The 24,527-nt window shown below is 40.2% G+C and overlaps 1 protein-coding gene across 1 annotated transcript in view; it reads left to right on the top strand.

Annotated features, from left to right (window-relative positions):
* Window positions 1-24,527, top strand: part of LOC137532726 (adhesion G-protein coupled receptor D1-like) — a 603,228-nt gene that overhangs the window by 150,761 nt on the left and 427,940 nt on the right. The window contains exon 4 of the mRNA XM_068253608.1: window positions 14,517-14,620. Within this exon, the coding sequence (XP_068109709.1) occupies window positions 14,517-14,620 (104 nt within the window). The remainder of the gene's footprint in view (window positions 1-14,516; window positions 14,621-24,527) is intronic.

Raw genomic sequence — 24,527 nt, 5'->3', positions numbered from 1 at the left:
ATTAGACCCCTATCTGCCCCTAGGGCACTCAATCACCCGCCCACACCCTCAGAATGCCCTCAGACCCCAGCCCTGATCACCTCGCCAGTGCATTGCTTGCATCTATTCCCCCCTCTAATCACACCTTGAGACACCCATCAATCACCTCCTGTCACCCCCTAGCAAACCTACCCATCAGATCAGGCCCCAATTTGCCCCGTGTGGGCTTCTGATCACTCGGCCAAACCCTCAGACCCCCTTCCGATCACCTCCACAGTGCATGGATTGCATCTATTTTCCCCTCTAACCACCCCCTGAGACACCCATCAATCACCTCCTGTCACCCCCCTAGCACTCCTATCCATCAGATCAGGCCCAATACAACCTGTCATCTAAAAGGCCACCCTGCTTATGACCGGTTCCACAAAATTCGCCCCCTCATAGACCACCTGTCATCAAAATTTGCAGATGCTTATACCCCTGAACAGTCATTTTGAGACATTTGGTTTCCAGACTACTCACGGTTTTGGGCCTGTAAAATGCCAGGGCGGTATAGGAACCCCACAAGTGACCCCATTTTAGAAAAAAAAGACACCCCAAGGTATTATGTTAGGTGTATGACGAGTTCATAGAAGATTTTATTTTTTGTCAAAAGTTAGCGGAAATTAATTTTTATTGTTTTTTTTTCACAAAGTGTCATTTTTCACTAACTTGTGACAAAAAATAAAATCTTCTATGAACTCGCCATATACCTAACGGAATACTTTGGGGTGTCTTCTTTCTAAAATGGGGTCACTTGTGGGGTTCCTATACTGCCCTGGCATTTTAGGGGCCCTAAACCGCGAGGAGTAGTCTAGAAAACAAATGCTTCAAAATGACCTGTGAATAGGACGTTGGGCCCCTTAGCGCACCTAGGCTGCAAAAAAGTGTCACACATGTGGTACCGCCGTACTCAGGAAAAGTAGTATAATGTGTTTTGGGGTGTATTTTTACACATACCCATGCTGGGTGGGAGAAATTTCTATGTAAATGGACAATTGTGTGTAAAAAAATCAAACAATTGTCATTTACAGAGATATTTCTCCCACTTAGCATGGGTATGTGTAAAAATACACCCCAAAACGCATTATACTACTTCTCCTGAGTACAGCGGTACCACATGTGTGGCACTTTTTTACACCCTAAGTACGCTAAGGGGCCCAAAGTCCAATGAGTACCTTTAGGATTTCACAGGTCATTTTGCGACATTTGGTTTCAAGACTACTCCTCACGGTTTAGGGCCCCTAAAATGCCAGGGCAGTATAGGAACCCCACAAATGACCCCATTCTAGAAAGAAGACACCCAAAGGTATTCCGTACGGAGTATGGTGAGTTCATAGAAGATTTTATTTTTTGTCACAAGTTAGCGGAAAATGACACTTTGTGAGAAAAAACTATTAAAATCAATTTCCGCTAACTTGTGACAAAAAAATAAAAACTTCTATGAACTCACCATACTCCTAACGGAATACCTTGGGGTGTCTTCTTTCTAAAATGGGGTCATTAGTGGGGTTCCTATACTGCCCTGGCATTTTAGGGGCCCTAAACCGTGAGGAGTAGTCTTGAAACAAAAATGACCTGTGAAATCCTAAAGGTACTCATTGGACTTTGGGCCCCTTAGTGCAGTTAGGGTGCAAAAAAGTGCCACACATGTGGTATCGCCGTACTCGGGAGAAGTAGTACAATGTGTTTTGGGGTGTATTTTTACACATACCCATGCTGGGTGGGAGAAATACCTCTGTAAATGACAATCTTTTGATTTTTTTACACACAATTGTCCATTTACAGAGGTATTTCTCCCACCCAGCATGGGTATGTGTAAAAATACACCCCAAAACACATTGTACTACTTCTCCCGAGTATGGCGATACCACATGTGTGGCACTTTTTTGCACCCTAACTGCGCTAAAGGGCCCAAAGTCCAATGAGTACCTTTAGGATTTCACAGGTCATTTTGAGAAATTTCGTTTCAAGACTACTCCTCACGGTTTAGGGCCCCTAAAATGCCAGGGCAGTATAGGAACCCCACAAATGACCCCATTTTAGAAAGAAGACACCCCAAGGTATTCCGTTAGGAGTATGGTGAGTTCATAGAAGATTTTATTTTTTGTCAAAAGTTAGCGGAAATTGATTTTAATTGTGTTTTTTCACAAAGTGTCATTTTCCGCTAACTTGTGACAAAAAATAAAATCTTCTATGAACTCGCCATACTCCTAACGGAATACCTTGGGGTGTCTTCTTTCTAAAATGGGGTCATTTGTGGGGTTCCTATACTGCCCTGGCATTTTAGGGGCCCTAAACCGTGAGGAGTAGTCTTGAAACGAAATTTCTCAAAATGACCTGTGAAATCCTAAAGGTACTCATTGGACTTTGGGCCCTTTAGCGCAGTTAGGGTGCAAAAAAGTGCCACACATGTGGTATCGCCGTACTCAGGAGAAGTAGTATAATGTGTTTTGTGGTGTATTTTTACACATACCCATGCTGAGTGGGAGAAATATCTCTGTAAATGGACAATTGTGTGTAAAAAAAATTAACAAATTGTCATTTACAGAGATATTTCTCCCACCCAGCATGGGTATGTGTAAAAATACACCCCAAAACACATTACACTACTTCTCCTGAGTACGGCAATACCACATGTGTGGCACTTTTTTGCAGCCTAACTGCGCTAAGGGGTCCAAAGTCCAATGAGCACCTTTAGGCTTTACAGGGGTGCTTACAATTTAGCACCCCCCAAAATGTCAGGACAGTAAACACACCCCACAAATGACCCCATTTTGGAAAGTAGACCCTTCAAGGTATTCAGAGAGGGGTATGGTGAGTCTGTGGCAGATTTCATTTTTTTTTTGGTGCAAGTTAGAAGAAATGGAAACTTTTTTTTTTTTTTTTTTTCTCACAAAGTGTCATTTTCCGCTTACTTGTGACAAAAAATAATATCTTCTATGAACTCACTATGCCTCTCAGTGAATACTTTGGGATGTCTTCTTTCCAAAATGGGGTCATTTGGGGGGTATTTATACTATCCTGGAATTCTAGCCCCTCATGAAACATGACAGGGGGTCAGAAAAGTCATAGATGCTTGAAAATGGGAAAATTCACTTTTTGCACCATAGTTTGTAAACGCTATAACTTTTACCCAAACCAATAAATATACGCTGAATGGGTTTTTTTTTTATCAAAAACATGTTTGTCCACATTTTTCGCACTGCATGTATACAGAAATTTTACTTTATTTGAAAACTGTCAGCACAGAAAGTTAAAAAAATCATTTTTTTGCCAAAATTCATGTCTTTTTTGCTGAATATAATAAAAAGTAAAAATCGCAGGAGCAATTAAATAGCACCAAAAGAAAGCTTTATTAGTGACAAGAAAAGGAGCCAAAATTCATTTAGGTGGTAGGTTGTATGAGCGAGCAATAAACCGTGAAAGCTGCAGTGGTCTGAATGGAAAAAAAGTGGCCGGTCCTTAAGGGGTAGAAAGCCCTAGGTCCTCAAGTGGTTAATGTTGTAAATCTTTAATAATTTTAAGTGATGGTGCAGTGGTTAAGCCTTGCTCTCTGCAAGGTGTTATATAGCAGGTCCCCAGTGAAATTGCCAGAGACAGCGCTTAGTGTCCTGTCCCTGTCATTATCCACAGTGTGAGCTGCTTCAGCTGGGACTCTGCATTGCCCATTATTCTAGTTTAGCAGGTAGCAGAACTAGAAGCAACACACCCTACCATGTTTATATGGGCTTTAAGTGCCAGTATTCACATTGATGCTAGGCTTATGCTGGGCATACATGGGTCGATCCGGCGGCCGATTAGCCGCCGGATCGACCCCCGCCGCGTCCCCGCGGATCGATCCCCGCTCGTCCCTGCGGGCGCTCCTAATCAGCCGCTCGATTCCCCTCTATTGTCCGCCGGCGGGGATCGAGCGGGGAATCTATCCGGCAGGTCATCGGACCTGTCGGATATTATCAATCGAGCCATCAGGCTCGATTGATAAGCCTTGCCAGAATGTCGTGTATGCCCAGCATAACACTACAAACTGAACAATCAACATTTTCAAGATGTTATTGTTTACCTGGTCTACATTTTTGTATGTATAGTTATCACTGTAACTTTTGCATGATCTGTGCCAATAGTTGGAATATCAGTAACATAATAGCCATGGTTCTTTAGTGAATGGCTGTATTCCTGATGGTGCCCTTCTAACCTCCCCTACCCTGTCCTCTAACACTAACCTCCCTACCAATATGCCTAAAGGTGCCTATACATGGTACAATTTTTTCAATTAGATAATTTCGAACGATTTTGTCCGTTATTCGAATATAAAGATTTTTTCCAACATGTCCGATCGGATTTTTATAGAAAAAACTGGATAATCACTTGTTTTTCTTGATCGAAAAAAAGATTATTTTCTACTTTCATTCGATTAGATCATTTTGGTCGAATAAACAGGAAAATCAAATGTTTTTATTGTACCATATATGGGTACCAGAACACTAACTTCCTACTCATACACCTAACACTTAAAGGATACCTAAAGTAATTGAAAAAAAGCTGGTTTAACTTACCTGGGGTTTCTACCAGACCCCTGTGGCCGCCCTGTGCTCGCTCCATTACGAACCAATACTCCGGTCCCTCGCAGCCACCCACTTTCAGTTCTGGAGACTCAGCGAGCCGATGGCTACTTCCCCTGTGCGCCCTGGTCGCGCACCTCTGCAATAACACTTCATTTGCCGGGAGTGTCCTGCACAGTACGAGATTTTCTCTTACTGTGCATCCGCAGGACTCCCCTGGTGACAGGAGCGTGATCAAGGAACTGTAGTGAAAATAACATAATTTATAAAATTATTTATTTTTTAAATATTAATTTATAGATGATTTAGTCAGTGTTTGCCTATTTTAAAATCTTTCCTCTCTCGGATTTACCTTCTGAAATGTATCACTGGTGGTGACATCTTAAGTTCTGCCAGGTGATCTGTACGGAATGTTCATTTACTGAGAGTTCTAGTCGTGAAAAAGTACCAAAAATTGGTGAAAAGTTACTATTTTGAGTACTTTTTTGCTTGCTGGTGGCTTAAAAGTCATTTTATTGATAAGGTGTAAAAAATATCACCTAGGAGAAAATTTAGAGGAAAAAAGTGAGTTGCATTTGGGCCCAAGTGCATTAACCATGTGACATAGAATAGTATTGCAGTTTGGGATCTACTTTAGCAATAAATGAATTATGTTAGTGATACCACAATTATTCTATGCCTGCACTGACTGAAGCTGTGCATCATCATCCAAGCATAAACAGATATTCATTGAGCAATATTGGCTGAATGTTTGTTGTTGTGTGATTTCAGTCAGTCAGAACACGTGGTATTCAGATTCATTCATTGTCTAAGCAGAAAAGCAACACTCATGAACAGATCCACCTCCAGTGCTACATTCACACAATAAACAGCAGCATCATTGTGCACAGACTCTTTAGAAATGAGATGGTACTGCATTTAACAAAAAATATACTGTATATACATACATTAGGTGATATTTACCTCTGCAGGGATATGTAGTGCTTCACAGGATACAAACAAGCCTGTTTTACTGGTAACACAGTAAGTGCAGAACTTCACTGCCAGCGTTTGGGTACCCTTGACAGGCTGCTCAGTGAAATACTGCAGCCATGTCAGAGGTGAGCAGACTTCAAATTACAGAACACTTCCAAGCTCTGCTGCTTACTCACCTGACCTGACTGCAGTATTTGATGCTTGTCTCTTGGAACCCTGACAGAGGATCTCAGTGGTAGTCTGGTGGAAATAAAACAAATGCTGCTGAAGGGTGAATAGCAAACAAAAGCTGTTGTGATCACTCACCTGAAAGCAATTAAACTGAATGTAATTATACTAGTAGACCCTGTAAGTTTTATTAGCTCACTGCTGCCACATGTGTAATTATTAAGGTGCATGAGTAGTTGAAGTTGAACATCTGGCTTTTTTTCAGCTTTTTAGCTACACTTAGAGCCCTTTCATACTGCAAAGTGTGTGGGATAGGATCACAACACTGCCAAAAAGTCACACTGCGCGTTAGTGTTGTGGTGCGCCTATACAGTGAAGCATATGAAACAATATAAGTAAGCTTCGCATCCACTGTAAATGCGCACGTTAGCAGGTTACTGAACAGCATGCTGTGTATTACCACATCAGAATCCACTGCACTCAATGGGTTTGATTCACTAACCGGCGCTAAGCCTTAAGACCTAACTCCGTGGATTGTGCCCATACATCGCGCACAGCCCAGCAAAGAGCGTGCGCAGCCATTAATACTGCGCGGTGCGATGATAACGTCGCACCCGCTGCCCTGTGAACGTCGCACCCGGTGCACCTGCAAATGTCTGCGCGCGCACTACGCTGGTCTGTGCGCGATGTAGCTTTGTGCGGCTATTAGTGCCCACAAAGCTAGTTTTCAGGCACTAAGTGGCTTTTCACTCCGGCACTATCACTTAGCGCCGGTTAGTGAATCAAACCCAATGTTTGTTTGTTGCAACGCAATGAACTTTGTGTGAAAGGCCTCTTACACTGCTTAAAGGAAATCTGAAGTGTAAATAAACTTATTGCATGTGTAGTACAGCTACGAAATAGAGCATTAGTAGCACAGATATGAGTCTCATATTTGTTTCCAGTACAGGAAGAGTTAAGAAACTTCACTTGTTATCTATGCGAAAGAGATTCTCTTAGCTCTCTGGCCTGGTGCACACCAAAAACCTCTAGCAGATTTTGAAACGCTTTTTCTTATTTTTCTGTAGCGTTTCAGCTAGCATTTTGCGGTTTTGTGAAGCGTTTTTGGTGTAGTAGATTTCATGTATTGTTACAGTAAAGCTGTTACTGAACAGCTACTGTAACAAAAACCGCCTGGCAAACCGCGCTGAACTGCCGTTTTTCAGAGCGGTTTGCGTTTTTCCTATACTTAACATTGGGGCAGAAACGCCTCCGCAATCCAAAATCTACAGCAGCCTGGGAGTATGCGTTTCTGCAAAACGCCTCCCGCTCTGGTGTGCACCAGCCCATTGAAATACATTACCCAAGCGTATCCGCAGCCACAAGCAGATCGCAAAACGCAGCAGAACCGCTCTGGTGTGCACTAGGCCCCTCTGACCCAACTTGAGTTGCTGTTTTCTGGAGCACTTATATATCAAAGAAACAGTTAGATACCGATTTAGATAAGATTTTTACTGCAGGGAAGTTGAATTAGCTCTGCTTGTGTTATAGTTAAAAATACAGAGTGTAATTGGAAATATGACAGAATTATGCAATGTTAAAAGCAAACAAACAACAACAACAACAACAACAAAAACCCCACAACCTATATATTTGAAAATAAAAATATGAGGATTTTTTTCTTTGCTACTAATACTAATTATCAGTACTACACATACAATTCATTATATCAAAAGTTTTTTTTTTTTTCACTTTAGTGTCACTTTAGGGTAAAAGGGCTTGGCAATTATACAGCTGAGCACCTGTTTTTCAGGTACATGTTTTCTTTTGGCATTTTTACTCCGCCAAAGCACCAACTTACTACATATTGGTCTTTTGTGCTTTGATTTGGCACTAGAGATGAAGAATATGGTGAGGGTGACTAAGGTGACTCATACTAAGGTGAGTATCAGTCAGAGATAGAGCTTAGGGTTAACTGTCATACTGGTAGAGTTACGGGATAGAGTATCATCAAAAAACACTACAGCAGAGGATCATTTTGCCAATACTCTCAAGATTGACTTTTCCTGGCATCCAAAATACTGTAACAAGTATAACAATGATACACTTCAAGAGAGTATTATTTCCACTGCATCATAGCAGCCCCTCCCTTCCTGTCTCTATGGAACTGATCTCCAATCACAAGGTTCCTATTAGTTGTTAGGGATGAGAAAAAAAAACACTCGCGGTTTCACAAAATTTTCATCGCACATATTGGTCCGTGAGAATTTCACAAATTAGTTTTGTGAAAGTGGCACAAAGATTGTACTAACAGGTTTTTTTTTTAATTTATGGTCATGTTACTTCAACTTAAAGAGAAACTCCAACCTAGAATTGAACTTTATCCCAATCAGTAGCTGATGCCACCTTTTACATGAGAAATATAATGATTTTCACAAACAGACCATCAGGGGGCGCTGTATGACTGATTTTGTGCTGAAACCCCTCCCACAAGAAGCTCTGAATACCGCGGTACTCTGGGCAAACTGCCACAATGTAACAATGCTCACAGACAGGAAATAGCTGTTTACAGCTGTCTGTAACAGCCAGAACAGCTAGAAACAGCTACATAACCTGCCCACAGTAACAATGTCACCATGTAATACATGTCAGAGAATGTGAATCTGGGAGAGGAAAGATTTTACAATGAGCAAACACTGACTAAATCATTTATACATAATTATGGTAAAAAATGAAGCACTTTTTTTTACTACATTATTTTCACTGGAGTTCCTCTTTGAAGGAATACTATCGATACCCAAGTGTTCTAAAATGACAGTGTGCAAATAATGTCTAAGTAGCTGTGTAAACATTTTCCTACTTTTTATGTTAAATATCAGAGGCAAAAGCTGTAATTTATTGAGGGTAGGATTTAGCTATATTGGGACAAATCAATTGCAGAAGGGGTGTCTGCTTCAATGCACAGCCAGAGTTGCATATCAGACTACAGAAAGCAAATATCAAACATATCAAACTCTGAAAGCAAAAACAGTATGGATAGCTGTGACAATTAGTTACATTTCCTCTGCTCTCTTCAGACACTTCAGTCAGAAACACAAGACACAGGAGCTGAAGCTGTTGGGAGCTCTCTTCTCTGTCACACACAGAGCTGCACATAGAGTTAAAGAGACAATGAAGCGGAAAAAAATATATGATATAATGAATTGGTTGTGTACTATGAATAATTACTAGAAGATTAGCAGCAAAGAAAATATTCTCATATTTTTATTTTCCGGTATATAGTGTTTTTTCTAACATTGCATCACTCTATAATATGTGCAGATTACACAACACTCAGCATTCAAAATGAGTTTTTCAGAGCAGTCTGTGAAGTAATGAACTCTCCTCTAGCAGAGGAAAAGTCAACAGTTCAATTACAGTTGATATAATAAAAGTCAGATAACAGCCCTCTCCACGACTAAGTTAGTCGGAGAGCTTAATAGCTTTTTTGCATAGAGATAACAACTGGAGTTTCTCAACTCTTCCTGTACCGGAAACAATTAGACTGATGTATCTGATCTTAATGTTTTTTTTCTTAGCTGTACTACACATACAAATCATAATATCATCATTTTTTTTCACTTCAGTGTCTCTTTAACTGATCAAGTGTGAGGGGAATTTCCCCTCTCCTCATGGCTCAGTCAGCCATCGGTTTTGGCATCAGTAAAGATTGAATGTATTTTAATAACAGTAAACAAAGAAGTTGCTACTAAAATGTATACACCAGTACTTAGCAGCACTTCCTAAACAATTCCTGTGACAATTGAAAAAAATATGTGAATCGATAGTATTCCTTTAAATTCCTGGTTCTCGTCCAATGCTTGGAACTCAATAGCAGCGCTGCTAATACAATGCTTTCGGGGATTTAAAAAAAAATCACATCCCTCAAGTGAGATCACACGCATCACAAGCGCTTACAAAAGCCTTAGTGGGTTCCAGGCCTTATGTGGCTTCATAGTAAAATTAGCTGTATCACAAAGATATCGCTAAGTGAGATTTGGGCCATTTGCTGCAAAACACAACTTGAAAATTTTGCTTTTTCATCCCTATTAGATAGACATAAAAAGAGGCAGATAGAAACACAGAATTAGGAGATCAGCAAAAAGGTATATTTCACTGATTTATGAATATTCCTAAACCAATTCAGCTGTCTCTATTCTTACTAGATTTAGAATAACGTTTTAGACAGGAGGATATATCGTTTGTCAGAGCTGAATAGTTGTCGGTTATCTAGGCTGAGCCCTGAAAGTCACTGGTGGTCACTGGGGCAAAGATAGCCTCTGACAAATACTTCTGACAAATACATGCCAGGCTAACTGCTTAACATTTTGAAAATGGCATCTAACCTTTTTGACGCCAAAGCAAAGGCTGGGAGGCATATATAGGTAATAAAACAGTATTATTTCATTACACTACTTTGCTTTAATGAAGGATTAATTACACAATACAGTACATTGTATTACCAGTTACAGCATAATTTAATTAGTAACACCAATGTGTGACTGATGAAAGGATCACACTAGAGTATACTGTAATGACATAGAAGAATTTGGTTCCAATGATTTTCTAAAATTTTACTTTAGAAGATAACATCACTTTCTAGTTATGACACTGACTCACACTTTGTAAAAAGCTGCTGAATGGCATAACATAGCTATGATGCTTGCATACCCTTCTTCTATGCCACTTAGCCTGTGTCAACATTATTATGCGTTTGCTAGAAATGAGAAAAGATACAGTCAAGTCCCGGTTATCCAGAACTCAATTAACCAGCAATCATCTCAACCAGCACAGATCATCGGCAGTTCTCACAGTGGTGAAGGTCAACTTCTTAGGACTGGTGCACACCAGAGCGGTTCTGAACCGTTTTTTAAAACACTTGCAGGGGGAAAACCGCTTGGCTAATGAAAGTGAATGTGGTGGTGCACACCAGAGTGGGTAGTGTTTTCCACAAATGCAAACTCAAGGGCTGCAGCATTTTTTAGATTTCTGAGGCGTTTCTACCTCAATGTTAAAGTATAGGAAAGTGGAAAACTGCTCTGAAAAACGCTAGATCAGAGCAGTTTTCCAGGCGTTTGTTACAGAAGTTGTTCAGTAACAGCTTTACTGTAACAATATTTGGAATCTGCTACACAAAAGCGCTCCAAAAACGCTAGGCATGTTTAGAAAATGTCTCTAAACATGCCTAGAATCGCTCTGAAATCTGCTTCAAAAACCTCTAGCGGTTTGCAAAACATTGTGACACTTCTGTGTTTGGTCTTTGGGGAAAGAGTCCGCGAGTGCCTTCTGGCTTGTGCCATGCCGCCACCATCTTAGATCAAGGCTACAAGGCAAATATGACTGTTGCCACCCAATAACCTATAACAAGGCTTTGATGCGCCCTGTAAAAGAAAGCACTCAAACAAGAGTTTTGCATTAAAGTGACACTTACGTGAAAATAGATGTATGAGATAATTAACTGTATGTGTAGTATGGATAATTAATAGAACATTAGTAGCAAAGAAAAGAGTCTCATATTTGTATTTTCAGTTATATAACTTTATTTATAACACTGCATCATTCTGTCATATTTGCAGTTTAGAAACCACACTCTGTATTTTAAGCTGTACAACAGAGCAGAGCTAATGACCATTTCAACTTTCTTGCATCATCATCATCCCAAGCTGTCTCTCACTGTTTCTTGGCTGTTTAAGCTATTTAGAATACAGGACTAAAGGTGCCCATATATCAGACTATATATGTATGGGCAGATCGACCAAGAGACAGATCTCTCTCTGATGGAATCTGATCATAGAGAGATCTGTTGCCTACCCGTACACCACAGACCAATTCCTGATTAATTTCATGCTGAATGACCTCCCAATGGTCAATGTGCCCCCCCCCCCCCCCAGTGCTCAGTGTGCTATACATTACCTGTGTGCAGCCACTGCTGGCTCCAGGCTCCTCCTTCCATACACACGCCCCATGTGGTTGCCGGAGTAATGTGGGCACGTGTGTGATGTCGCACACGCTCCCATGTGTACGTCGACAACCATGTAGGGCACATGCATAGACAGTAGACAATGCCTGGAGCCAGCAGTGGCTGCAGACAGGTAATTTATAGTGTACTGGGCACTGGGGGAGCACATTGACCATTGGGGGGACAGCGTCGGTCCAAAATTGTTAGCATTGTCAATCACCCATGTACTTGGTGGCACTGATTTTTCCATTATATTTTCCATATAATTTCCATTATAATTATCAAATGGTCGATTGGCCATGAAGACTCCTGATGTTTGGTCACCCTAAGTTGGACCAAGTTGATTGACTAGCTCAGAGAAGCTCTTTTGCATAGAAAAAAACTCAAGCATTTTAACTCTTTCTGTACTAAAAAACAGCATGAGACTTTTTTCATTGCTACTAATGCTCTATTTGTTATATGTACTACACATACAATTCATAATATCATAAGTTTTTTTTCGCTTCAGATTTGCTTTAAATAATTAAAACCATGAAACAAGGATAACAGTAATAATGATAGGGTATATCATTATTACTGTTATCCTTGTTGAATGGTTTTAATTATTTAAAGCAAATCTGAAGCAAAAAAAAACTTATGATATTATGAATTGTATGTGTAGTACATATAACAAATAGAGCATTAGTAGCAATGAAAAAAGTCAAGAAATCAAAAATTGTATTGTTCAAGAATTGAAAATCTTTACTGAAGTAGTTGCACTATAATTTACTGCATGCCCTCTGACTTCTTCTTGCCCCTAAAACTGCTGTACTGACTGAGAAAAACAAGCTCTACTTGCAACAGTAGAAGATAATGGATTTCGTCAGCTTCATACAGGTTTTTGTTTTTGCTGTTTTTTTTGGGTTTTTTTTATAAACTTCCTTGTTAATGTTTCAATGACCACTAGTGGGCAAAAATACTACTGCAGCTTGAAATTAAATGGCACCTAAGGTGAGAAGGATAGGAGGCTGACATATTTATTTCATTTTAAACAATGCAAATTGCCTGTTTTGCTGACCCTCTGCCTCTAAAACTTTTAGCCCAGAAAAAGCATGTAGATCAGATGTTTCTGACTCAAGTCTGACTAGATAAGTTGCATGCTTGTTTCAGGTGTGTGATTAAGATCCTTCTGCAGTAAGAGAGAACATCAGGATTGCCAGGCAACTGGTATTGTTTAAAAGGAAATAAATATAAGCTTATTTTTTAAAGACACTCTGAAGCGAGTCTAAATCCTTGTTTTTAACTTCTATTTCAGTTAAGCACTATAGCTAGTGCTAAAACGCCACATCCCCGCGGCAAAACGAGGGGTTTATACCCCCCAAATCCCCTCTTCAAAATCCATGACTTTCTTGGTCGTGGATTTTGCTGCCCAGGGAGGCAGAGCTTTGAGCTGCAGCTCTGCCTCCATGTAAATCTGCCCGCAGATCTCCGCCTCTCCCTGCCCCTCTCAGTGAAGGAAGATTAAGAGGGGCGGGGAGAGGTGGCAATCAGTGGGGATTGACGCGCGAAGAGGCAGAGCTACAGTCCTAAGCTCTGCCTCGAACAGGAAGCGCTCCCCGGACTCGAGGGGATTTCTGGGGTATAAACCCCTTGTTTTGCCGTGGGGATGCATCCGGTTTAGCACTAGCTATAGTGCTTAACATTAATAAAAGTTAAAAATGTGGATTTGGATTTAGACTCGCTTCAGAGTCTCTTTAATGTTCAAGCGACCACTAGTGGGCAAATATGCTACTGCAGCTTGACGTTAAAGGGCACCTAAAGTGAGAAGGATGTGGAGGCTGACATATTTATTTCCTTTTAAACAATACAAATTGCCTGTCCTGCTGACCCTCTGTCTCATAACAGTTTTAGCCCTGAACAACATGCAGATCAGATATTTTGACTCAAGTCTGACTAGATTAGCTGCATGCTTGTTTCAGTGTTGCCAACTCATCCCTTTAATTACTGACACATCTAAGTTATACAGGTTCTGGGGTGATTTGCACATAATCAGTGCCTTAACTGCATCTACCTAGCCACAAAACCTGTATAAATCATATGTGTCAGTAATTAAAGGGATGAGTTGGCAACACTGGCTTGTTTCAGGTGTGGGATTCAAATATTACTGCAGCCAGAAAGATCAGCAGGGCTGCCGGGCAACTGATATTGTTTAAAAGGAAATACATATGTCAGCCTCTATGTCTCTATCGCTTCAGTTGTCCTTTAAAGCTTTGGCACTGGACACCTTCATAAGGCTTGTTGAGAGAGTGACCATGCCCTGATGGATCAGAGCTGTTTTGGAGCCACAAAAGGAACCTACACAGTGCTACGCAGGTAGTTGTAATACTTTGGCTGATCAGTGCACTGTGCATTTCTGTCAATTCAACTGAGTCTGCACGTTGTCTCTTGTTGGAAAATAACTCAGAAGACACACAACTTCCAGTGTATGACATTTAAAAGCAGCAATCTTAGAAGCCTTGTGCCGAACATGCTTTTGCTGCGGGCGCACAGACCAGCGTACGCTTATTATGGCAAGAAAAGTGAAAAGAAAATACTGCATGACTTGAGGCTGTTTTGTTCCTCCTCACCAGTGCTATCTGTTTGTACACATGAATTATCCAGAGACGCAAAGCAAAATATGATGTGATGGCATATCCGTAACAATGTATGCATGGAAACACAATTAGTGCCAGCTCAGTGCGAAGGTTAAATTGATAAAGTTGTCAGAATGCCAAAAAGCATAAACAGATTTAATGACATTAATCAACGGTTTCTCCTGTTGTTTCTCTCTTGAACAGCTCTCCAACTCCCACAAGGTGGCGCTGTCCTCCATCAGTTACATTGGCTGCTCCCTGTCTATTTTCTGCCTGGCAATTACACTGGTCACATTTGCTATACTGTCGTGAGTAATTTTTCACATTTTATTATTTTATTTTTCTTCTCGTTCCCCGCTGAGCAAATATTACTGTTTAAAGACTATCTGAGATTTATGTGTGTTCACATTGCAGGCTAGCAATGCACGTTAACTTTAGGATTCTCTCAATCATAAATGCCATTAATTCTCGCCAACCCTTTAATTAGATTTTGCCTATATATTTGCAACAGCTGGGTGGTTTTGCTCAAATTACTTTAATTTCCTGATCAGAGGAGTTTTCCATTTGCTTTCATCACATGTTCTAGAGACGCTTTTTCTTTATTATCTCCGTTTAGCAGTCTTGGTGAGATAGAAAAGTGCGTGCCATATTAAAGGGAACGTTTGGAAATCACTTTTTGTGTTAGATAGACCAGAAAATCACATCTGATAGAGAACGAGAACCCTTGGAGTGAAACACTGTGTGTGATATATATATATATATATATATATATATATATACACAGTATATATATATATATATATATATAGATAGATAGATAGATAGATAGATAGATAGATAGATAGATAGATAGATAGATAGATTTGTTTCTCTTTTGCAAAGATATATAAAAAGAAGGATAGATTTACAGCTGAAGCAAAAAGCAAAAACTAAAAAAAATCATGTTTTAACCCAGTTATGTATTCAGTAAAGAAAGATAAAATATATCTTACTAGTAAAAAAGGCCATTGGAAGCATGACGCGCGCGCCCGAGACCTCCCCGCAACGCTTGTCTGCCCATTACCCACATTAACGTCCGCTCACGGCGCATCCATGGTCACTGCAGGAAGTCCGCCCGCAAGCACAACCTATGCACGGACACAGGAGGATGCAGGTTAAACTGATGGCATCTAGCAGTACCACACTGTGGTTAGATCAGGTTAGATACATTTTCAATAGATTTCAAACTAAAATCTATTGAAAATATATGTGCAGTGTGTCGTGGTAATAGAACCCTCTTTCATCAGATTCAGATCAGAGGGGGATTTATCTTTGTGCCACATTGGGTAGCAATCTAAAGCTGCGTACCCATGTCAGATATACAGTAGATCTTTGGAAAATGAGGAATCAGTCATCTGCATGGATTTGGCAGGAAAGTTTGAATGATGGATTTTTAAACTAGGGATGGTCAATAAGATGCAAATAATGCTGACTTGCTGCATGATTATGCAAATTCTGTATGCAAATATATGTGACTTGAAAATGGACAAATCAATTTAAACTTTGATGGGACTTGATTGATCCAATTTCAAGCTGCATAACTTTGCATACAACATTTATATAATCCTGCATCAACTATGTTGGACACATGCAAATGATCAGCTCATGGTAAAGACCCAAGAAATGCTTTCCTAGTCCATTTATGTTCTTATTCGTCATGCTTGCGTTGTGCATATTAAGAAATATCTGACAATCTCTTACTCACCTTGATGTACGAACAATTGTCAGCAGGATTGATTTGAGACACAGATACAGTCAGTCAGGTCCATATATGGGGACATCAACACAATTCTAACATTTTTGGCTCTATACACAACCACAATGGATTTGTAATTAAATGAACACAATGTGCTTTAAGTGTCGACTGTCAGATTTCATTTGGGGATATTTACATCCAAATCAGGTGAATGGTGAAGGAATTACAAAAGTTTGCATATGTGCCTCCCACTTGTTAAGCCCAAAAGTAATGGGACACAGGTCTGGAACAACATCCTATGGACAGATGAGACTAAGATCAACTTGTACCAGAGTGATGGGAAGAGAAGAGTATGGAGATGGAAAGGAACTGCTCACGATCCTAAGCATACCACCTCATCACTGAGGCATGGAGGTGGTAGTGTCATGGCATGGGCATGTATGGCTGTCAATGGAACTGGTTCTCTTGTATTTATTGATGAATTCAGAAGTGTTTCGGGCAAAATCTGCTAATATTCAGCCAAATGCTTCAAAACTCATTGGAAGGCGCTTCACAGTGCAGATGGACAATGACCCAAAACATACTGCAAAAGCAACCAAAGAGTTATTGAAGGGAAAAAGTGGAATGTTAAGCAATCGCCAATCATCTGACCTGAATCCGATTGAGCATGCATTTCACTTTCTGAAGACAAAACTGAAGGGAAAATGCCCCAAGAACAAGCAGGAACTGAAGACAGTTGCAGTAGAGGCCTGGCAGAGCATCACCAGGGATGAAATCCAACGTCTGGTGACGTATATGTGTTCCAGACTTCAGACTGTAATTGACTACAAAGGATTTGCAACCAAGTATTAAAAAGTGAAAGTTTGATTTAAGATTATTATTCTGTCCCATTACTTGTGGGAGGCACATATGCAAATGCAAATGTAATTCCTACACCGTTCACCTGATTTGGATGTAAATACCCTCAAATTAAAGCCAACAGTCTGCAGTTAAAGCACATTGTGTGTGTTTCATTTCAAATCCATTGTTGTTGTGTATAGAGCCAAAAAAGTTAGAATTGTGCCAATGTCCCGATATTTATTAATCAGACAGTATCTTTTGCAGCTAACTTTGTAGGTCTTCTACAAAATATGTTATATTGATCATTTGCAGATCGATCATGAGTTTTCAGAAGATTTTTATTTCATGTGTTTATGCATCTCTAGACTAGGTTTGCAGTGGGAATTGTATTCTGTTCCCTGCAATAGCTGGAACACAACAGGAAAGTGGTGCTGCATGTTATCTACACGCTTTGTTGCATACAGTGAAGCATACAGACAATGACAAGTATACTTCACAGTCATTATTAACGTGTGTTTTGCTGTAATCATGCCACACCATTATACCACACCTGCCGGACTGTGGACGTTGCATAGTTGGTACACTTCAGTTACAATGCAGCCATTACACCGCAATGCAATGCACCACTGTGAACGTAGCCTTACACGACAAATGTACAAAACACTATAGAAAATGGCAAAATAAGCTGTGTTAGCAAACTATTACATTACTGTGTGAATTCTGACATACATGAGCTAGTAAGAAAACAGTAAAGTGTTATAGGCATAGACAGGGTCAGACTGGGACACTAAGGGCCCATCAGGAAAATTTCAGCCTGGGGCCCACTCCTCCCCCCCTCCCCCCAGTTTGGGATCACATATACATGTACTCTAGAAATTTTGCACAAATGTCAGTTCTATATAATTAATTTGGTAGGACATTAGACTAGGGTAGGGAATAGATTGTGAGCTCAGTCTATAACAGGGAGATGGCTACATGCGGCACGTGCAGCAAAAAAATGGGAGTGGCCATGCACTGGAACATGGGCGTGGCCATGATGGGTCATGGGCAGACCCAAAAATACACAAAATAAGTAGCAATGTTATTCACAAAGAGTGGGTCTGACAAAATAAACTTTAGATAAAATAATCAAGTAGTAACATGCCTTATGATAATTCATCAAGTAGTCAAATGCCGCTAGATAAAAATATTAAGTAGTCGCACACCTCCAGATAAAATAATTAAGTAGCCAGGTGCCTTACAGTAAACAAAATAAATAGCCAGGTGCATCAAAATAAAATAATTTAGTAACCAAATGAGCCCTGAATACATAAATTAAGTAGCCATATTACGAAGAAAATAAAATTAAGTAGCCAGGTGCCCATATATATCAGTATTAGGTAGCCAGGGCTGGCTGGAGAGGGCTGGGTCCTTTGCTGGGTGCTACTACCTGCAATGCAGGGTGGCCTTAGAGCATACAGGGCCTGAGGCAAGTGTCATATGAAGGGCCCTAGAGCCTGAATATAGTTGACACACAGTCAGTGACGCAGATCCCTGGTGCCTGTAACGCAGGATAAGTAGTTTCCCTTTCCTGCGGTGCTACCCCCTCCTCTTCTGCTGCTCCGTGCAGGGCCTAGGAGGGCCCATTCAAGAAAAGGTACTAGGCCTATCGGGAAAATTACCGTGTTCTTGGTGACCCAGTCCAAGCCTGGGCATAGAGGTTAACAGAGGAAATAAATACCAGACTTATATGATGGCAAATTGAGTTTTATTTATGTAGACCAGTGTTTTCCAGGCTGTCTGAGGTCTTGTTAACACAGGCTGTAATTTAAAATGCAGTTTAAACATGCCTAGCATTTTTGGCATCTAAATAAATGTGTGATTTCCTACCATTTTCTGCTGCTTGTCAAATGTCTGGCAAAAGGTGATACTGGAAATCAGTAAAGGTATATTGTATTCTGCATTCACAGTGCTTGGAAAGCGTTTAACTACCAAGTGCTTTAAAATGCCTACATAAGTCTCTGGGCTGGGTCACACTGAATCAGCTTTTGCCAGCTATATTGCAATGGGCTGATGAGAATTAACTTTTCACGTGTCCCTATGGGTCAGTTTATGTCTATGAGATAACGCACAGATGTACACTTTTTGCCAGTTGGACAGAGCAACTGCCATTAACTTAGTGCTTTTGAAAATAACAAAAAACCCTGGGAACCCCCCATAAGGAGATGGGCTAGTCCAGTGATCTGCAAACTTGGCTCTCCAGCTGTTAAGAAACTAAAAGTCCCACAATGCATTTGCCTTTATGAATCATGACTGTGGATGTCAGACTCCTGCACTTGTTCCTTAACAGCTGGAGAGCCAAGTTTACAGATCACTGGGCTAGTCCAAACCCTGTCAGTTCTGTCAGATTTCTATTACCTACTGTAAGTGAACGCAACATAGGAGAAAAGTAATTTATGTTTCGCTTTACTCTGGAAGAAAAGTACTTCGTATTTGTATGTATTTAAAAGGTTATGATTTTCACAATAGTGGTCCTTTAAGCTACTGGACTGGGTGAGATCAATGCTGGAAGGTTCCTGCATCCATTGGACACTTAGTGAGGCACAGTTCATGGAACTGTTATCATACGTATGAGTCATATTGGCTGGACATTATACTTCTCCCTATGGGATGATTATCCACCACAATCTGCTTGCACCTTTTGCTTCTGATGCTGGATTGCGCAAACTATGCAGCTGCATGGACTAATTCAGTGGCTGTGCGTGAGTGTGGGGCAGAACGGTGCTTGTATGCTGGCTAAGGAAGTCGTCATAATGGCAGATCTATTGCATGGCTTTTGCAACTTCCCTCGTTAGCCCTAAAATTTAAATGTGTTTTTTTTGTAACTTGCTTGTGATTAGCTTACTGTGTGTTTGCTATATATTGAATAGATATAGTATTTGGTTATCTGTACAACGGCAGTGAACCTAATTTGTTTTATTATTATTGAAATGCACAGATGTAAACTGACCCATAGGGAATCATGATAAATTCCTACTCATCAGTTGTTCATTATGTTATAGCTGATTCAGTGTAATTCAGGCCTTATGTATTGTACACAGACAGGAGGAAAGCTACAGAACCATTGCCCTACCCCCCCCCCCCCCCAAATAAGACCTACCCCAAAGATAAGCCTTAGCATGATATTTTTTTTTCAGGATTTTTGAGGACGCTTGATATAAAAGCCCTACTTCCAAAATAAGCTCTAGTTACAGTTCTTAAAAAAAGTCAACTTAAACAGTGTCTAAGCAGCTACAATATACATGTATAAAAGTAAGGACAATGAGCATAAGAATGCAGCAGGACAGCAAGGAAAGCAGATACCTCCAAAAGAATCACACTTAAAGAGACTCCGTAACAAAAATTGCATCCTGTTTTTTATCATCCTACAAGTTCCAAAAGCTATTCTAATGTGTTCTGGCTTACTGCAGCACTTTGTACTATCACAGTCTCTGTAATAAATCAATGTATCTTTCCCCTGTCAGACTTGTCGGCCTGTGTCTGGAAGGCTGCCAAGTTCTTCAGTGTTGTGGTTCTGCTATGAACTCCCCTTTATGCACACTGCCTGTGTGTTATTTAGGATTAGAGCAGCTTCTCTCTTCTCTCTCTTATCTTTTACAAGCTGGATAAATCGCCCTCTGAGCTGGCTGGGCTTTCACATACTGAGGAATTACAAACAAGGGCAAAGCTGTTTGCAGGAAGAAAAGAGCAGCCTGAAACTTCAGTGCATGGGGGAAAGAAACACACAAATGATCTCTTGAGATTCAAAAGGAAGGGTGTATACAGCCTGCTTGTATATGGATGTATTTTTCTATGTGTGGACATACTGTACATCAACCTACTTCCTGTTTTGGTGGCCATTTTGTTTGTTTACAAACAAACTTTTAAAAACTGTTTTTAACCACTTTTAATGCAGCGGGGAGCGGCGAAATTGTGACAGAGGGTAATAGGAGATGTCCCCTAACGCACTGGTATGTTTACTTTTGTGCGATTTTAACAATACAGATTCTCTTTAAGATCCATGCGACCCAGAACAACAAGGCCCCTTTCACACGACATGCATTTCGTTGCGGTAAAACATTACTGCTGCAGTGTTACCATACAGTGAGTCTGCATCACTTTCGAGGTGAAATTTGGACAATGCACAGATACTCTTGCGTCATCCACGGGACCCACTGCACCGCGCTCAGGCCCATATGCAATTAACTTTTTCTCCTAAGTTATCTCCTAGGAGATCATTTTCATATGCTCTTTAAAATAACTTTTTAACATTGTGCAATTGAAAAAGTACCTAAAAGTTGGTGAAAAAGTACTATAAAAATTATTTTCAGTATTTTCTTGCTTTCTGGTGGTTTAAACAGCATTTTATTGACAAGTTCAAAAATATCACTTTTGAGAAAACTCAGGAGAAAAAGTGAATTGCATATGGGCTTCAATGTGATAGCCACATATGACTATCACTACACAACAGAAAGAGCCCCAGGTGAGTAACAATGTTCTGTTGTACAGTATCCTTTAAAGGAAGCCTGAGATTAGAGAAAGAAAAATATTATACATACCTGGGGCTTCCTCCAGTCCCCAGACTGTGCATGCCGCAACTGGCCGATTTATCGGACTGAAATGCGGAAGATCCAGGAGGTGGAGGAGGATGGCGAAAGACTGATCAGCCTGACGGGGGCTGGAGGAAGTCCCATTTATGTATAATTATTTTCTTTTGAGCCATCTCAGGTACACTTTAAGTTTTTTTCCTTAAAGGGAACTTTAACTGAGAGGGATATGGATGTTTACTTTTAAACAATACCAGTTACCTGGCAGTCCTGCTGATCTATTTGGCTGCAGTAGTGGCTGAATCTCACACCTGAAACAATCATGCAGTTACTCCAGTCTGACTTCAGTCAGAGCACCTCATCTGCATGCTTGTTCAAGGGCTGTGGCTGAAAGCATTAGAGACACAGGATCAGCAGGAGAGTCAGGCAACTGGTATTATTTTAAAAGGAGAAATCCATATCCTTCTCAGTTTAGGTTCCCTTTAAAGATGATTTTTCATCTTCTGTTTAAAACAACTTTTCAGCACTCTGCAACTGAAAAGGTTCCAAACAGTAGGTGTGCAATGCAATTACTGTCAAAATAATTCTGAGTATTTTCTTTCTTAGGCCCGGTGCACACCAAAAACCGCTAGCAGATCCGCAAAATGCTAGCAGATTTTGAAACGCTTTTTCTTCTTTTTCTGTAGCGTTTCGGCTAGTGTTTTGCGGTTTTGTGTAGCGGTTTTGGTGTAGTAGATTTAATATATTGTTACAGTAAAGCTGTTACTGAACAGCTTCTGTAACAAACCCGCCGGCAAAACCGCTCTGAACAGGCGTTTTTCAGAGTGGTTTGCGTTTTTCCTATACTTAACATTGAGGCAGAAACGCATCCACAATCCAAAAAATGCCTCACCCCGGGAGTATGCGTTTCATCAAAACGCCTTCCGCTCTGGTGTGCACCAGCCCATTGAAATACATTACTCAAGCGTATCCGCAGCCGCAAGCGGATCGCAAAACGCAGCCGAACCGCTCTGGTGTGCACTAGGCCTTACTGGTGGCTTAATAGGCATTTTATTGATAAGGTGTGAAAATATTACCCTTATCGCCCTTGTTCAATTAACTCTTTCTCCAAAGTTTTCTCCTAGATTATATTTTTACACCTTGTAAATAAAATGCCTTTTAAACCACCAGAAAGAAAGAAAATATGCAGAATACACAGAATAAGTTTGACAATATTTTTTTTTACCTTCCTTTTGGTAGGTAGAAAAGCTATTTAAACCAGAAGATAAAAAATTATCTCCTAAGAGAAAACTTAGGAGAAAAAGTGAATTGAATAAAGGCCAGTGTGCTTTTTGCACACATGTGGTAAGGTCATTGTTGTCTTTGCAAATAAAATCAAGGCAAACATGGTGACATAGTTCTTTCAACAATCCTTTTAATTTATAGATCTGAATTGAGAGGATTTTGTGGAATGTAATTTTTAATATTTGTCATTTTCAAATTATTTTTCATTTGAAGAAATATATTAAATATTAGCACAATTCTAGTTTAGTTCTATGCCTAGGAAAGTGGGTAAAGTTGCTACTAACTTCCATCAGTTAAAATAAAAATACAGTTTCTTACACTCAAGGCCTAACTTTTGATTAGTTCACAGTTCTGATGTGTTTATAAACAATATTATGTTATATTTATCATCCATTATGCTAAAAACACAAACCCCTCTGTCTTCTGATAAGTATGAGACTACCTCTTTAATAATTACCAGGGGCGTAGCAATAGGGGTTGCAGAGGTTGCAACCGCATCGGGGCCCTTGGGCCAGAGGGGGACCCGATGGGCCCTTCCTAAACTGCAGTATTAGCTCTCTATTGGTCCTGTGCTCATAATAATCACATCTATAGATACTTTGAATAGTGTAATCATTAACAAACTGTTCCCCATCCCCTTCTTGCACCTCTGACACTGTCCTTGGCCGGTTTTGGTGCGCCATATCAGTCGTTATGTATAGAGTGCTTTGGGAGGGGCAATGTAAAACTTGCATCGGGGCCCACAGCTCCTTACCTACGCCACTGATAATTACGTAAGAATTGTATCCCAATGACTCGTAAACACAGTCCATTGTAATGCTGAGCATTTGTAGTACATGAGGGCACAGTTAATAAACCGGAGTTATCTGATTATCACTGCCAATTACCTGTTTAATGTTCATGTTTACTAAATTAAGCAAAATTTCCCATAAACTCCTTTGGACTTAATCACAGTAGATGCCCTATATTTAAAAAAATGCAATTATGCTTTCTAATAAGACTTTAGTGTCCTGAATTACAAAGCTAAAAATGTAGTTTTTATTTAAGTAAGGAACTTGTCAAAGAAATCGTGGAGGTAAAAAAAAATGTATCTGCTGTAGTGGTTTTAGACAGTTTGGGCGGATATATTTCAGGCTGGGTTCGCATATGACATAGCTTGAAAGACTGCATTTTATCTCATTTTTTATGTTAATGTTGTGTGCGGTTTTTGTGCATTTTTGCAGCATTTTTGGTGTGTTTGCAAAGCGTTTTTCATGCGTTTTGCGTGCGTTTTAATGCATTTGCGGTTTGCACATGCGTTTTGTATGCGTTTTCCATGCATTTTTATATTTCCATTCATGAAAATCACGTGGAAGACAACAGCAAGTGGAAATACAGCAAAAACTAAATAAAATTTTTGTAAAAAATGCATGAAAAACGCATTAAAACGCTGTGCATCTGCATCACCATAGACTTTCATTATGTGCGTTTTGGCAGCGTTCCTGCGTAACATGCAGCAAAACCAGCATTTTTAAAAATGCAGGTTTAAAAACGCATAGAAAACGCATATGCGTTTTTATATGCGTTTTTTCCTGCGACCCATAGACTTCCAGTAGTGGCAAAAACGCAGTGTTTTCCACAATTCTAGCATTTCCGCTATGTGTGCACCCAGTCAACAATACTGCACCCTTTTGCATGTAGTCTGAACATGAAGCCAAACTCCACACACTCAGTTGCAGATCATGGCCCATATGCAATTCACCTTTTCACCTGAGTTTTCTCCTAGGGGATACTTTTTACTCTCCTATTTAA

This window comes from Hyperolius riggenbachi, chromosome 1 (assembly GCF_040937935.1).
Source record: "Hyperolius riggenbachi isolate aHypRig1 chromosome 1, aHypRig1.pri, whole genome shotgun sequence".
In the NCBI taxonomy this organism is placed as follows: domain Eukaryota; kingdom Metazoa; phylum Chordata; class Amphibia; order Anura; family Hyperoliidae; genus Hyperolius; species Hyperolius riggenbachi.
The sequence above is the reverse complement of the archived record's forward strand: the minus strand, read 5'-3'. Positions and strand labels throughout refer to the sequence as shown.